Below are 15,169 nucleotides of genomic sequence, written 5' to 3'. Positions count from 1 at the left end.
CATCTTAAAATTCTCATCACAAGTAAAACAGTTTGTAACTTTGTATGATGACAAGACGTGGTGATTACTTTGTATTGTATACAGATGTATGAATTAGCATGTTGTACACATGAAACTGTGTATATGCCAAGTTTACTGCAAAAAATAAATTTAAGAAGATAAAGAGTAGATGTGTGGATATCAGTTAGGACTTTCTCATCTAGGAGAGAGAAGATTGAAATTTGAACTCACATTCTGACCATGAAGATGAGAATATATGGATACATTTGAGAATTATTGTTTCGGTCATTATGACTCAGTGAAAAATTACATATGAAAGTTGAGGGAGTGGGAAATATCAGTGAAAACTTGGGGAATCTAACTACACAAATACACATTATAATGCATCCAGTGTGGTAGGAGTACACCCCATATTAGAGACAAAACTGTATTTGAGTTTTAAACTTTTGGAGAGTAAGTTGACTTTGAAATAAAGTGGAGATCAGGTAGACCACAGAATGTATGCTCCTGGAGCTCTTGGGAGAGCTCTAGCTGGAGATATTGACAAGTAATTATATTTGAAACCATGGATGTGAATGAGTTTATCTAACGGGAGAGTAAAGAGTAAGAAAAAATAGAGAACTGACCTAGTTCAGATTCTTAAAAAATTATGACATTTAAGAGTCATGTGCAGAAGTCTACAAGTGAATATTAATGTATGAATGTGCTGCTTAATGTGTTTAGTACACTATGGCTGGAGAATGGGTCAAGGAGGAGTTTACATGGGAGTATATGGGGAGCAGATCATTTGGGGTCAGAATGTGGTAAGCCTGGAGGGCTATGCATGCCAACCTCGGATTTCATGCTGGGCAAAGTGGGGAGCTGTGAGTGAGCTTTGAAGGGGAATTGGTAAAAGGATCAAATTTGCATTTTAGACAAATTATTCTGGCAGTGGTATATAAGATAGATGAACAGTTTGGGAGGTTGGAGACCCTGGAATATAAATTAAGGAACTATTATAATCCCACAGTGGTTCTGAGGATGGAAAATAGGGGATCTGAAAAACATAGAGTAGTATACTTAATAGGAAAGTCAAATTGGGCTCTGAAATCAAGATGACTTGGAGAGTAGTGGTGCTATTAAACAAGATTGCAAACATGCAATGAAAAGTAGGTCTGGAGATACAAGGAAACAGTTATTGGATATGTTAAATTTCATGTGCTAACCCATCCAGCAGATAGCTGGAACGCGGAGTGTGGAGCTCAGAAGAGAAAAGAGGCCAGTGCTATAAATTTAGGAGTCTGCACAAGATTCTTTGCTGAAGACATGAATTTGGATGAAAACTATCAGAAAGCTGAGCTTTATTTTTATGGAAGGAAAATAGAGATTGAGAACTGAGGACATTTTCAACAACCAGAGAGTAGAGTGATCCGGGAGTAGGTGGTCAATCATGCCAAACCCCATAGATGGGGGAAGAGAAGGTGAGGTTACTACATACTCTGTTGGATCTTGTGATTAGAAGTTACTGATAACTTTTAAATAATCAGTTTCAAAGGATAACTCATGAACTACCAGTTCCAAAATGGTGGAGGCTAGTTGCAAGTAGGTTTAAGAGAGAAATGAGGAAAAACAGTCAGGAAGAAATTTATCTGCATTTCCATTACTCATATTTTGTAATTTTTATTGTTTTTCTGGCCCCTGTGACCATTTAATCAAAAAAGATTGTTGTTTTAAAACTATTTATGAAGTGTTACATAAATGTGACTGTGTTTTTTTAAGTAGCTTAAATTTTCATCACGTACCTCATAGTCCAGTGCTGAAGTCTTTTGTTCAGTGAAGTTTTTTGACTGTACCAGCAGGCTGGGCTTAGTTTATTTTGTGTTTTTTAATGAATAAAAAAAGTTTTCAATCATATCAGTCTCTTTTTTTGTATGATGAAGTGACCTGGTTCTAATCTATCTAAGATATTGGCATAATTAACATACTATAATTACATAGTATAAGTTTAAATGAGTTTGTCTATCTCAGCAAGTGTTTTAAAGTCCAGTGTAAAGTACAAAGTGCCGCCATGCTTTCTGTTCCCAATTAGATACAGTCTTCGGGTAGAGTGTTACAAATTGCCAGAGCCCTAATGGAAGATGCTGGCAGATACACGTGTGTGGCCACCAATGCAGCTGGAGAAGCACAGCAGCACCTTCAGCTACACGTGCAAGGTAATGTCATTCCCATGTCTTAACGAAAGAATTTCTATGGCCTTTTTTTAACATGATGACTCAGTTTTACTAAATTACAGTATAAAAGAAACAAGTGTTTATTTTAGCCTATATGAAAAAAACCTAATTTTTTTACATTATTATAATTGCTCATATTAAGACATTCAGTTTGTCAAGGTATCAATTTAAAAAATTTAACGTTTGTTCATTTTGGAGAGACAGAGCATGAGTGGGGGAGAGGCAGAGAGAGAGGGAGACACAGAATCTGAGGCAGGCTCCAGGCTCTGAGCTGTTAGCATAAACTCGTGAACTGTGAGATCATGACCTGAGCTGAAGTCAGATGCTTAATGAACTGAGCCACCCAGGCACCCCTGTCAAAGTATCAGTTAAGATATTAAGGTTGTCAAATAGGATGTGCTAGAGCTCATAAATAAATATACTACCCTGTGTTTTTAGTTATTTGTACTCTGTTGACTAATAACGTTGTACAGATAACTTTTGTTATAAAGAGATGCAGAATTGTGCTTTAGTATTTTCTGTGATTTTCTTTCCTGCCTGTAAGAGGGATTTTGTAAGCAGAAGCTATCCTTGACTCAGGATCTTCTCTCATGTTTTTTAATAAAAAGTCTGGGTGGCCATGGAATATCCTCAGAATATTATAGCTTCACAGAAACTTGAAAGCATATTTGACCTTGAATGTGAGATTTCAGATCTCTGGAGTCTCATCAGAAAAGGTCGCGAATTGTAGGCTTGGACTTTCCTAATTCAGCCAAGTATATTTGCAGAGAGCTATCCAGGATCTCCATGTATACCTGATTCATTTTCTCTAATTTATGTGATTGTTTGTTAAACCCTTTATTCATTCATTTTATATATTCTTCATTAATTCATTCATATATTCAATCTGCATTTACTGAGCAATTTAACCTAAAAGGATGCCACAGCATCTAGCTTGATTCCAGTTACATTATTAGTAGACAGTCATTAAATATTTAAGAAATGAAAACATAAATAGTAGGTGAATGAAAATATTTAAATTGGACACTGAATTCTTCTAATCGACTTCTTTACATATTTTACCTAAATCAATCAATTAAAAGATTCAGATCGTCAATTCCCTAAATGTTTCTAATAAACCCATTTCTTTTTCCCCATTCCCCGAATATGAACACCAAACTTACAGATGTCATATGCACAGACTGTGTTCCTTAAGAAGGCCTGTATTTTTTCAGTTAGTAATTAACTTAACGACCAATATCTGACTATAACTCTCTCGGAATTGGTTTGCCATGCTTGAGAGTTTGCGAACAGGCTGACCCTGCTGGCCCTGAAGTTGCCTCATGTTTACCTTGTCCCCACAAGGCCTCTGTCTCCTCCTAGTGCTGTAAGGCAGCTGTCTCCAGCACATGCTGAGACTTCACCACCATCTAAGAGTGTGGTGTGGGCGGGCTTGCTCTCCTTTCCCCCTTTTCCCACCCTCATGCTCCTCCTCCCCTCTTCCTACAGGCTGTTTGTCTTCTCCCTTCCAGCAGTTTCTGTCTTTGTCTCCATTGTTGCCTAAAAGGAAAGAGTTAGGTAGGCTCCCATGATATGCAACCAAGTCGGGCCCTGGAGTCAGGCCAATTATGGTTTAAATTCTGTGCTAACCGTGATCTCTGTAACCTTGAGCAAACCACTTAATTTCTCTGAGTATCTGACTTGCAGAGTGCTTTCCGGGTTTTGAGGTATTAGATGTAAAATACCTCCCGCTTTTACTCTCTCGGGCGTTATCAAAAAGAAAGATGTTTTTGTTCTCTAGACCTGATTAAAATTCTTAAATGAAGAATAGAATGTATGTCTTGAGAGCTGGGAAGAACAAAACTTCAGTGTTTGGGGCTCCCAAACTTCAATGTTTGTAAAAGTCATATGTATTGCACGTTAAAAATACAGCTTCCTGGGCCCAGTTTCAGATCACCCAAACCAACATCTCTGATGCAAGTGGTCTGTATGCCATTACCTAGAGGAACATTGGCCCAGACTCTAAAAACTTGCTTAGAGACTTACTAATGTAGACAAAAATGATTGAAAATCTGAATTCATGAAAGAAATCCATGATCCCATCAAATACAAAGCAACAACAGAAAGAAAAAAAGTCAATACCTAAGAAAACATAACTATAAACCTACATTTCTGAATGTGGTAACAAAATATATGTTAGCAAGGATTGTAATTAGGGTACACATGTGCATGGAAAATAGTCAGGGAGGGGGTAGCAAGCTGGAAGACATCTGAGTTAATGTGAAAAGGAAAAGAACAGAAGGTTAGTCATTGTAAGTACTCATGAAAAGCTACCAAATTGGATGGACCATATAAAACAGTCTTCTTGATACAAATCACAAATGGAATAGAGGTAAGATAGAGTTCGTCAATCTGAAAAGGAGAATAAATGATGAAATGGACTTCTAATCTAATATTGATTATAATCAACCGGGCAGGAAATGGTTGGTTACTGTCCAGGAATCAGGACGTAAAGCTAACGTATCATCTTGGCACTCTTGACAGCCATGTCCTGTTGGAGGAAGTGGCTCCACACTTGTTCTGTCCTCTTCAATCTTGTATTTCTAACTTCTGTGAGAGTGGGAGATGTTAACAAAAAGTGTAGGAATTTCTAAATAGATTTGAAAATAGTCTCAGAGGTTAAAATAGCAAGTTAATCTGATATGAAAAACTACATACGAATAGGGTGGGAGAAAAGTGGCTTAAAGACATTACACATTGAAATATTGGAGAGATCAATGGCTTTCTGTAACTACTGTAGTTATGCTCATTCAATTTCATAATAAAGTTAATAATCTTAGAAGTCAGTATTAGAAACAGTATCAACAAGAAAGGAATCAGCCTTTTTATACTCCTGCTCTCTGAATGCTGCTCAAGAATTGTAACTAATCCTGGTGCTACATATTAAGGGGGACATTGAAAAATCTAGAGAGAAGTAGCGATCATTTAAGTTAGTATTTTAATTAATTTACTTAACCAATCTTATAGTTGCTTTCTAAGGGAGGATTTATTTTAGTCCTAATCTCTATTTATGGGGTAACACATCCAGCAAATGAGCATTTACTATAATTGTCATCCAAAAGTATTCAATCCTAAAAACCTCGGCTTTCCAACTGTTTAATATTTTCCTTTCTTATAAAAAAGACTGTAGATTCTTTCATTCTTCTCAAGCTTGGGAAAACATGTTTTCAAAAGGTAAAGTAAGGGTGGATGGTCTCTTGGACTAGAAGATTATGTCATGATCATGAGGAGAGGAACATTCTTGTGATTCCCCTAAGTTTCTTTTTTATAGAAGGCAGAGACTCTCAGTAGGTGGTCCTTTTTGATCATCAAAGTTTCATAATTCTTAAAGTTCTAATTCTGTAGGCCAAACTATGAAATTTTATCTAAACCTCAGATATTTGCCAAGTGACACAGATGTTGCCACAAGCAGATGATTTCTTGGGGTCCTAATAGCTCAAGCATTCATTACATCTGTACTTAATTATGTCCTAGGAACTATTACCCAGGGTGAAGCACCCAGAAGTGGCATGTTATGGTGAAAAGCATGGGGTTTTAATTTTCATTTGTGTCCCTCTACTGCCGAGAAATATCATAAGGATAATAGGCTTAGATGTTAACTTTTTAGATTCGTTTTCTCATCTGTAAAATGGGAAGAATAATGATACTATAATCTGGGAGGCTGTTGGGAGAAATAAACGAAAGACTCCATGTGCTTACAATTACAAGCTCAGGCTGGTGCCTGTTTTCTAGTTACTATCTGTAAATGGTAGCTTACCAACTGTTTTGGCCAAATACGTATTTGGCTTTTGGCCCTTCCCCAGCACCAACATTTTAACAAATATATCTGAAGTTCTAATGCCTTTACTGTTGGCCAGGAATCATTCTGGGTCTGTACTAGTTGTCTGGTGAAAACATTAGTAGAGCACCCCTTAATTTAATTTTATTATTTTAAAGTATTTGCTTGGCTAACATCTGCTAACACCCACTTAAAAAAGGTTCCTCTATCGTTTCTGTGTTTTGCTTAATAGCTCCCTTGTGACCTAAAGGAGACTTGGGGATATTGTGAGGAACTTCTTTTTTCTTTTTTTGGATAACTTGAGTTTAGAACTCAAGTATTTTCTCAGTATTAATAAATTTATTACTCACTATATCATAGTTTTGGCGGTTAGGTGGGATTAATTAAGTTTTATATCAGTTATGTATTAAATTGAATTTAACCACGATTTGAAAGAGTCAATTTATGCCTGTGAGTAATTAAAGTCATAAGTAAAGTCTAGCCCATGATATGTTCAGAAGAAGGTATTGTGGGTTTGGCATGATAATGCGCTTTTGGAAGAAGGAGAATAGAGAAAAAACCAATAAGTTGAATGGAATTCAACCTCCTGTTTGGAGTATGCCGACATCTTACCTCCTGCTTGGAGTATACAGACATCTTACTGTTAACCTAAGATATTGTTATGAATGTTTCTTTTTTTCTTCTAAATTTGTTAAATGTTTGTTTATTTTTGAGAGAGAGACCATGACAGATTATGAGCAGGGGAGGGGCAGAGAGAGAGGGAGGCACAGAATCCCAAGTAGGCTCCAGGCTTTGAGCGGTCAGCACAGAACCTAACATAGGGCATGGACCCACAAGCTGTGAGATCATGACTTGAGCCCAGGTTGGACGTTCAACCAACTGAACCACCCAGGCGCCCCATGAATGTTTCTGTCTAAAACTGTTCACCTAAATTCAAAATTGCAAGATAATTCCTTAACTGCTAGAAGAGAATTATATATATATCACATCTTCTTTATCCATTTATCCATTGTTGGACACTTAGATTGTTTTTATGTTTTGGCTATTGTGAATAATGCTGTAGTGAACAAGAAAGTGCAGGTATCTCTTTGAGATATTATTGAATTTCCTTCAATTTGTGTACCCAGATGTGGGATACACACACACACACACACACACACACACACACACACACATATAATGGAATATTAGCCATAAACAAGAAGGAAATCTTGCCATTTGCAACAACATGGATGGATCTAGAGAGTATAATACTAAGGGAAATAGTCAGAGAAAGACAAATACCATACGATTTCATTCATACGTGGAATTTAAGAAACAAAACAAATTAACAAAGAAGAAAAGAGATAAGCAAAACAAAACAAAACAGACTTATAGAGCTATAACAAACTGATGGTTACCAGAGGATAGTGGGTCGGGGGATGGGTGAAACAGGTGACGGGGATTAAGAGCATGCTTACCATAATGAACACTGAGTAATGTACAGAATTATTGAATTACATATTATACATCTGAAACTAATATAACACTGAACATTAAGTATACTAGAATTAAAAAAATTTTTTAAATAAAAAAATAATGTGGCAATTCTGGAAAGCATATTCTCTTTTTTCCATAATTAGTGTTGTTGTTTGTCACTGTTGTTGCTGGGTTTTTTTGTTTGTTCACATCCTACTCCTAGAACCTGTGAATATGTTAGGTTACATGCAAAGAAGAATTAAGAATACAGATGGAATTAAAGTTGCTAACCAGCTGAACTCAAAATAGGAAGAGTTCCCTGGTTTGTCCAGGTGTAGCCAGTATAATCAGAAGGATCTCAAAAGTAGAGGAGAGAGGAGGGACTTCAGAGTGATAGGATAAAAGGGTTTTATGAGTCTGCCCCAAATCTCCATTGCTGGTTTTGAAGATGGAGGACAGGAGATCGAAAACCAAGGAATGTATGTGTCCAAGTTGGAAAAGACAAGGAAATCGATTTTCCTCGACAGCCTACAGAAAGAAATTGAGCCCTTCTGAGACATTTGTTTTAACCTAGTGAGAAATGTAAGATAATAAATTTGTATGGTTAAACTATCAAGTTGGAGGCAATTTGTTGTGAAAGCAAAAGGAAACTAATATGGTAAGCTTTCTCAGCAATTCCCGTGAAGTCTGTTTTTACAGACATTACCATGCCCCTGGGGAAAAGGCTGTTTGCACTGAGCAAACTCTGAATCTGACTGAATAAAGACAAGCCCTTTGAGTGTGGATTTCCAGGGAAGGGCCAGAGAGGTCAAACAGTGCCAGTTTTCTAGGAATGGTGCTCTTAGGTAGCCCCAGACCCATTCTGCTTCTTTCAATATCTGCTGCTTTTTTTCACCATGGTTGCTAGGCTATTTGTTTTCAAGGTTACTGCTGAGCGGGGGAGAGAATGGTGGGAATGAAAAGGAGATAAAAATGCCATGAAACTCACTGTTCTTAATGAGATTTAACTATTTTTCTCGAATAAACACTTCTTGGATTGTTGCAAGTCTTTGGTTAATTTCCAGAGTCCTGAAAAAGTTGATTTTGACAAATTTTCCAGTGTTCTTATTTCTTTTATGGAGGAGTGGATTTTTAGAGTTCTTTGCCATTCTTGCTGACGTCTAATCTTTTTCCTTTAAGTTCTCTAGGGGAGTGAAAAATAGCCAACCCACTCCATAGCTCTTGCATTTCTTATTCTTAACCATAATGTTTTATTGCAGCAGCTACATAGTCTGTCAAAGCCTTCAGTGATCACTTCAGTCCAGAAGGCTTCAAGTGAGTACTTAAATAACTGTTTGGAAGGAATGTGCCACGGACTAACTATTTTTCCTTTTTTTTGGAAAAGTCAGATAGACCTATTTAAAGGTCTTTGTCCTTTCTTCTGAATTTAGTGCAGAAAACAAACTAGGCTTTCAAACAGGAAGGGTTAACACAGAGTTAAATGGATACAGATATGAAGGAGTAGTGGGTTGTAGGCTTTGCCTTTAGGAACCTCCAGAAATACAGCGATCTAACCCACCAAGACAGTTAGTCTTTGAGGAGAGATTTTATTTTAAATTTGTTGAAAACCAGCTTCTGTTGTTGTTTTTGCTTGTTTGTTTCCTTTGGTGTTGTCTTCTGCTTTCACTCTTATTATTTCTCTATCCCTGATGTCTTTTGGTCTATTTTATTGGATTCCCAGTTGAATGTGCTTAGAACATTTATTTTTATTATTTCTTAGTTTTTAATTTTCTTAGTTTTTAATATGTTAATGGGACTTTTAGGATTTCCTTTGAGTACGACATCCTCACCTACCTTCGAGCTAGGTGACATCCTGTATGTTTTAATTGTAATCAATCTTTTATTTTATTTTTTTGTAATCATATACTTTTGTCTTGAGTTCCTCTATAATGAACTTACCTCCTATAAGGAGCTTTATGTTTTTGTTTTTGATTTCTACTTCTTTTTATTATAGTCTTATTAAGTGGTAGTTATAAATGCTTTATTGAGATTTTGTGGCCTAATATGTAGTCAGTTTTGAAAATATTCCATTAGCATTTGAAAAAAAAGTAGATTTCTTCTTAATTATAAATGCACATATACACATACACAATCTGGATGGGTAATTTTATTTTTCTAATTCCTTAAACTTAATTTTTATTTCACGATAGTCAATTCCTGAGAAAATACACTAAAATCTACTCCTTTTAGTTTTTTCAAAATTGTCATGCTTTTTAACAAATTTTGCTTTATTATTCAATGCATATAGCATTAATTGTGACCTATCAAGCATAAGAAAGCGGGTAGCTTTGTTATATGCCTCTTGGACTTTTTCAATTCCTACTTTATTGTGTGCACACTAAATCATAGAGTAGCATTATATATAATATTTAAAATTAAAAATAGGGGTGCCTGGGTGGCTCAGTCAGTTAAGCCTTGGACTTTGGATTTTGGCTTCAGTCTTGATCTCATGGTTTGGGAGATCGAGTCCCGTGTCAGGTTCTGTGCTGACAGTGTGGAGTCAGCTTGGGATTTTCTCTTTCTCTCTGCCCCTCCCCCCTTATGCATACACACTCTCTCAAAATAAACATTTTTAAAAAGTTAAAATTAAAAATAGAGTTTTCTATTTTATTTTGCTAATGATTTAATTGTAACATTTGTCAAAAGAAAATATTGCAATAAACCAAAAAAAGCCAAGATTCTAATTTTTCTGAGGTTTAAGATTTTACTATACAAAGATCAAGTCAGATTTTTGAGAAATATTGCTTTCCTATCACCAGAATAGTTTAAATGGGATAGCTTACTTCTTATTTAAAGGCAATTCATCATCAGACCAATCAGATTAATTGGAATATAAAAAAAATAGTCCTTTAACTTAATCCACAATTCTGAGGACTTTCCTATTTGGGCACAGAGGAATGGATGATCCTGAAGAGTTATTGGAATCTTTTTTTTTTTCTGTTCTCCAATTCTACTTAATAGTATACTTTACATTTATTCCAAGCATATCAGTATAGGTATGTGAGAGGAAGAAATGAATGATAATTTCCATTGAAGACCTAGTTTTTGATTAAATATCCTCCCCATGTGAATTATCTGTTTGGGTGTCTTGTAGAACCACCCAGCCTGGAGGATGCTGGGAAGATGCTGAATGAGACGGTGGTGGTGAACAACCCTATTCAACTGGTGTGCAAGGCGGCTGGCAACCCCTTACCCGGTGGGTTTACTTGTGGAGCCTCTAGTTTATGGACATTTTAAGATTTCTGGGAAAAGCTAAATCTGTTTATGAGCACAATATAGTAATTACTAATAAAGGAAAGATTATAGAATATATTTCAAGGGTAAAGTGTTGATAAGGATATCATGAGATGGATGATATTTCTGAATTTTCATTGCTTCTAACTCCATGAAATAATTTACACATTTGAGCAATGTAAATATTGAAATATGGGAATAATCCTCTTATTGTCCTTTCTGTGGCCACAAAACTCACAATGGTATTTTTTATACATTTATGTTGAAAACTATATTTTTTTCTCTAGGTCAAATTGATTATAGTAATCAGCCATTTGATGAGACTATTATTTTGTTGGTTCTCATCACTAGTAAGTTATCAATATGGATCAATTTAGGCTAATAGTATATACAGTCATTGGTTTTGATGAAATGCATAGACAGTTTTTATATATGAGAGGAGTATAAACAAAAAGAAATAGACTTGCTGTCAAACAATATTGATACATGAGAGATAATAAAAAGAATATTTGTTTTATAATTTCATTTTTAGGACTCTTACATTAATTTGGCTATTCGTGTTTTTCTTTGGGTTACCTCCTCCTCAAAACCAGTCCTAAAGAGATTCTTAAACTGTTTAAACTTCAATGACAAGCAGAAGAAAAAAGCAAATATTACTATTTTGGTTAAGTACTAATTGGTGGTATCAAACTTAAAAAAAAAAAAAAAGAAAGAAAGAAATTAAAGAGATGGGCTTCTCTCTCCTTCCCCTTATAGCTATTACATGGTACAAAGATAATCATCCACTCTCAGGGTCCACCAGTGTGACTTTCCTGAACAGAGGACAGATCATTGATATTGAAAGTGCCCAGATCACTGACGCTGGCATATATAAATGTGTGGCCATCAACTCAGCTGGAGCGACAGAGTTGTTTTACAATCTACAGGTCCATGGTTAGTACAACTTCTCCTAGATTCCCTCTGAGTAAAAAATGTGTTCAAAATGATTAAGTGCTTCTATAAAATTTTAGCGTAAATATTTAACATAGTGTGTTTCGTCCTCTTTTTTTAAAGGTGCAGTGTTCTAAAACTGATGAAAGCTTTTATTTTTCTGATTCCTATTATTAAAATTCTCTGGTTTCATATGCTGTTGAGCTTAAGTTTGCTTATATATATTCAATGTAATCCCAATCAGAATATTACCAGCATTCTCCTCAGAGCTAAAACAAACAATGCTAAAGTTTGTATGGAATGACAGAAGAACCCAAATAGCCAAAGTCATGTTGAAAAAGACAACCAAAACTGGAGGCATCACAATCCCAGATTGAGCCTCTACTACAAAGCCGTAATCATCAAGACAGTATGGTATTGGCACAAAAACAGGCACATAGACCAATGGAAAAGAATAGAGAACCCAGAACTGGGCCCACAAATGTACAGCCAACAATCTTTGACAAAGCAGTACAGAGTATCCAATGGAAAAAAGACAGTCTCCTTAGCAAATGGTTCTGGGAGAACTGGACAGCAACATGCAGAAGAATGAAACTAGACCACTTTCTTACATCACACACAAAAATAAATTAAGATGGATGAAATACCTAAATGTGAGACAGGGAGCCATGAAAATCCTAGAGGAGAAAACAGGCAACAATCTCTTTGACCTCAGTTGCCACAATTTCTTACTTGACATATCTCTGAAGGCAAGGGAAATAAAGGCAAAAATGAACTTTTGGGACCTCATCAAGATAAAAAGCTTCTGCATAGCAAAGAAAACAATCAACAAAACTAAAACACAACCAACAGATTGGGATAAAGGGTTGGTATCAAAAATCTGTAAAGAACTTACCAAACTCAACACCCTAGGAACAAATAATCCAGTGAAGCAATAGACAGAAGGCATGAATAGACACTTTTCCAAAGAAGACATCCAGATGGCTAATAGACACATGAAAAGATGCTCAACATCGCTCATCATCAGGGAAATACAAATCAAAACCACACTGAGATATCACCTCACACCACTCAGAGTGGCTAAAATGAACAACTCAGGAAACAGTAGGTATTGGGCTAGGATGTGGAGAAAGGGGAACCCTCTTTCACTGTTGGTGGGAATGCATACTGGTGCAGCCACTCTGGAAAACTGTGTGAAGGTTCCTCAGAAAATTAGAACTAGAATTACCCTGTGACCCAGCAGTAGCACTACTAGGAATTTATGCAAAGGATACAAGAGTGCTGATTCATAGGGGCACATGTACCCCAATGTTTATAGCAACACTATCAACAATAGCCAAATTGTGGAAAGAGCCCAAGTGTCCGTTAACTAATGAATGGCTAAAGAAGATGTAACATATATAAACAATGGAACACTACTTGGCAATGAAAAAGAATGGAATCTTGCCATTTGCAACAATATGGATGGAACTGGAGGGTATTATGTAAAGTGAAATAAGTCAGTCATAGAAAGACATATATCATATTTTTACACTCATATGTGGAATTTGAAAAACTTAACAGAAAACCATAGAGGAAGGGAAGGAAAAATAAGTTATAAAGAAAGAGCGAGGCAAATCATAAGAGACTCTTAAATACAGAGAAAAAACAGGTTGATGGGTAAGGGGTGGGAGGGGTGGGGAAAATGGGAGATGGGCACTGAGAAGGGCACTTGTTGGGATGAGCATTGGGTGTTGTATATAAGGGATGAATCACGGGAACCTACTCCTGAAGCCAAAACTACACTGTATACACTATTAGCTAACTTGACAATAAATCATTAAAATTTTAAAAATTAGATGACTTGTTGAAATAGTCATCAGCGATTTTATCAGCTTATGACAGTAGTCCTATTTGTACATATTGTCTATCAAAATCCTAGGTTTTGGTGAAAGAAACATTTCAAGTTATTATCTCTAATAATGCTTTTAAGACGGTTGAGGTAGTCATGGATACAGTGGAGGACCACACACACACACCTGGAAATCCACAAATAAAAACACTCTGGTGTTAAAAACTGAATTTCCTAAGCAAAGCAGCTTTCCTCAACTGTAAATATTGATAATTGCCCTACTTGTCTCAAAGGTTAGCTATGCTTAGACTCTCAAATAAGTGATATGAAAGAACTCTCCAAAACAAAACAAAGCCATCCAAAACCCACATGTGAAAATACAACTATAGGCATTATATCTACTTTTCATTGTTTTGAAGTAAAATACTCTGTAATGTTAACATAACTTTTATTTTTTATTTCTTTTCAGTGCCCCCATCGATTTCTGGCAGCAGTAACACGGTGGCAGCGGTGGTTAACAACCTGGTGAGGTTAGAATGTGAAGCCAGAGGCATCCCTGCCCCAAGTCTGACCTGGTTGAAAGACGGGAGCCCTGTCTCTAGTTTCACTGATGGGATTCAGGTACTCTTTGTCATTTCTTCAGGGCAATCTGCCACCTGATTATTGAATACAGTACAAACAGGTAAAGCTATTAAGATTTGGAAAATAAGATATAACAAATGTTATCTAAAAACATACACATACATGTACACCCATAAATACCATAGTCACACTTGGGATTTATAAACAATAAAGCCCACTACATATAAGAATTATTTTATTTCATATGTAGGTACTATATATTGACTATTTGTTTTAGGCTTTTTGTTTTTTTTAGGTTTGTTTATTTGTTTATAGAGTCTACAAGTAGGGGAGGGGCAGAGAGAGAGAGAATCCCAAGCAGGCTTCACACTGTCTGCTGGGAGCCCAGCACAGGACTTGAACTCAGGAACCATGAGATCGTGACCTGAGCCAAAACTAAGAGTCAGGTGCTTAACTGACTAAGCCACCCAGGTGCCCCTATTTGTTTTATTTTCTCCCTACCTCCCCATCTCTATTCCCTGCCACCACCCCAAAAGATACCTTGCACAAAGAAATGTTGATCAAAAGGGGTGCCTGAGTGGCTTAGTCAGTTAAGCATCTAACTGGGTTTCAGTTCAAGTCATGATCTCATAGTTCATGGGTTAGAGCCCCATGTCAGGTTCTGTACTGACACTGCAGAGCCTTCTTGAGAGTCTTTTCCCCTCTCTCTCTGCCCCTCCCCTCCTCTCTCTCTTTCTCTCTCAAAAAAAAATGTTGACCAACAATAAAAACCAGAATTTCCTTATAAAATTTATATTTAAATGTTTGGAAATATTAATGAATTAGAGAGCCATATGGAGTATATTTAATTTTACAAAAACATGAAATAATAAAGTAAGAAAAACTAGAAAGTCAACATTATAAGAAATGAAATTTGAGTCTGAGAAAGCATTTAAGTGCTTTACATTGACTCAAAATTAAAAATATAGAGGGGTGCCTGGGTGGCTCAGCCAGTCGGACATCCAACTTCAACTCGGATCGTGACTTCATAGTTTGTGAGTTTAAGCCCCATATCCAGCCCAGAGCCTG

The 15,169-nt window shown here is 36.3% G+C and overlaps 1 protein-coding gene across 1 annotated transcript in view; it reads left to right on the top strand.

Moving 5' to 3' along the window:
• The window catches only part of HMCN1 (hemicentin 1), a 436,837-nt gene that overhangs the window by 266,948 nt on the left and 154,720 nt on the right, over positions 1–15,169 (top strand). Inside the window, exons 36-39 of the mRNA XM_029935183.1 lie at positions 2,069–2,192; positions 10,619–10,720; positions 11,515–11,691; positions 13,989–14,140. Of these exons, the coding sequence (XP_029791043.1) occupies positions 2,069–2,192; positions 10,619–10,720; positions 11,515–11,691; positions 13,989–14,140 (555 nt within the window). The remainder of the gene's footprint in view (positions 1–2,068; positions 2,193–10,618; positions 10,721–11,514; positions 11,692–13,988; positions 14,141–15,169) is intronic.

Source organism: Suricata suricatta, chromosome 3 (genome assembly GCF_006229205.1).
Source record: "Suricata suricatta isolate VVHF042 chromosome 3, meerkat_22Aug2017_6uvM2_HiC, whole genome shotgun sequence".
NCBI lineage: Eukaryota > Metazoa > Chordata > Mammalia > Carnivora > Herpestidae > Suricata > Suricata suricatta.
Note: the sequence above shows the minus strand (reverse complement) of the source record. Positions and strands in the feature narration are given on the sequence as shown.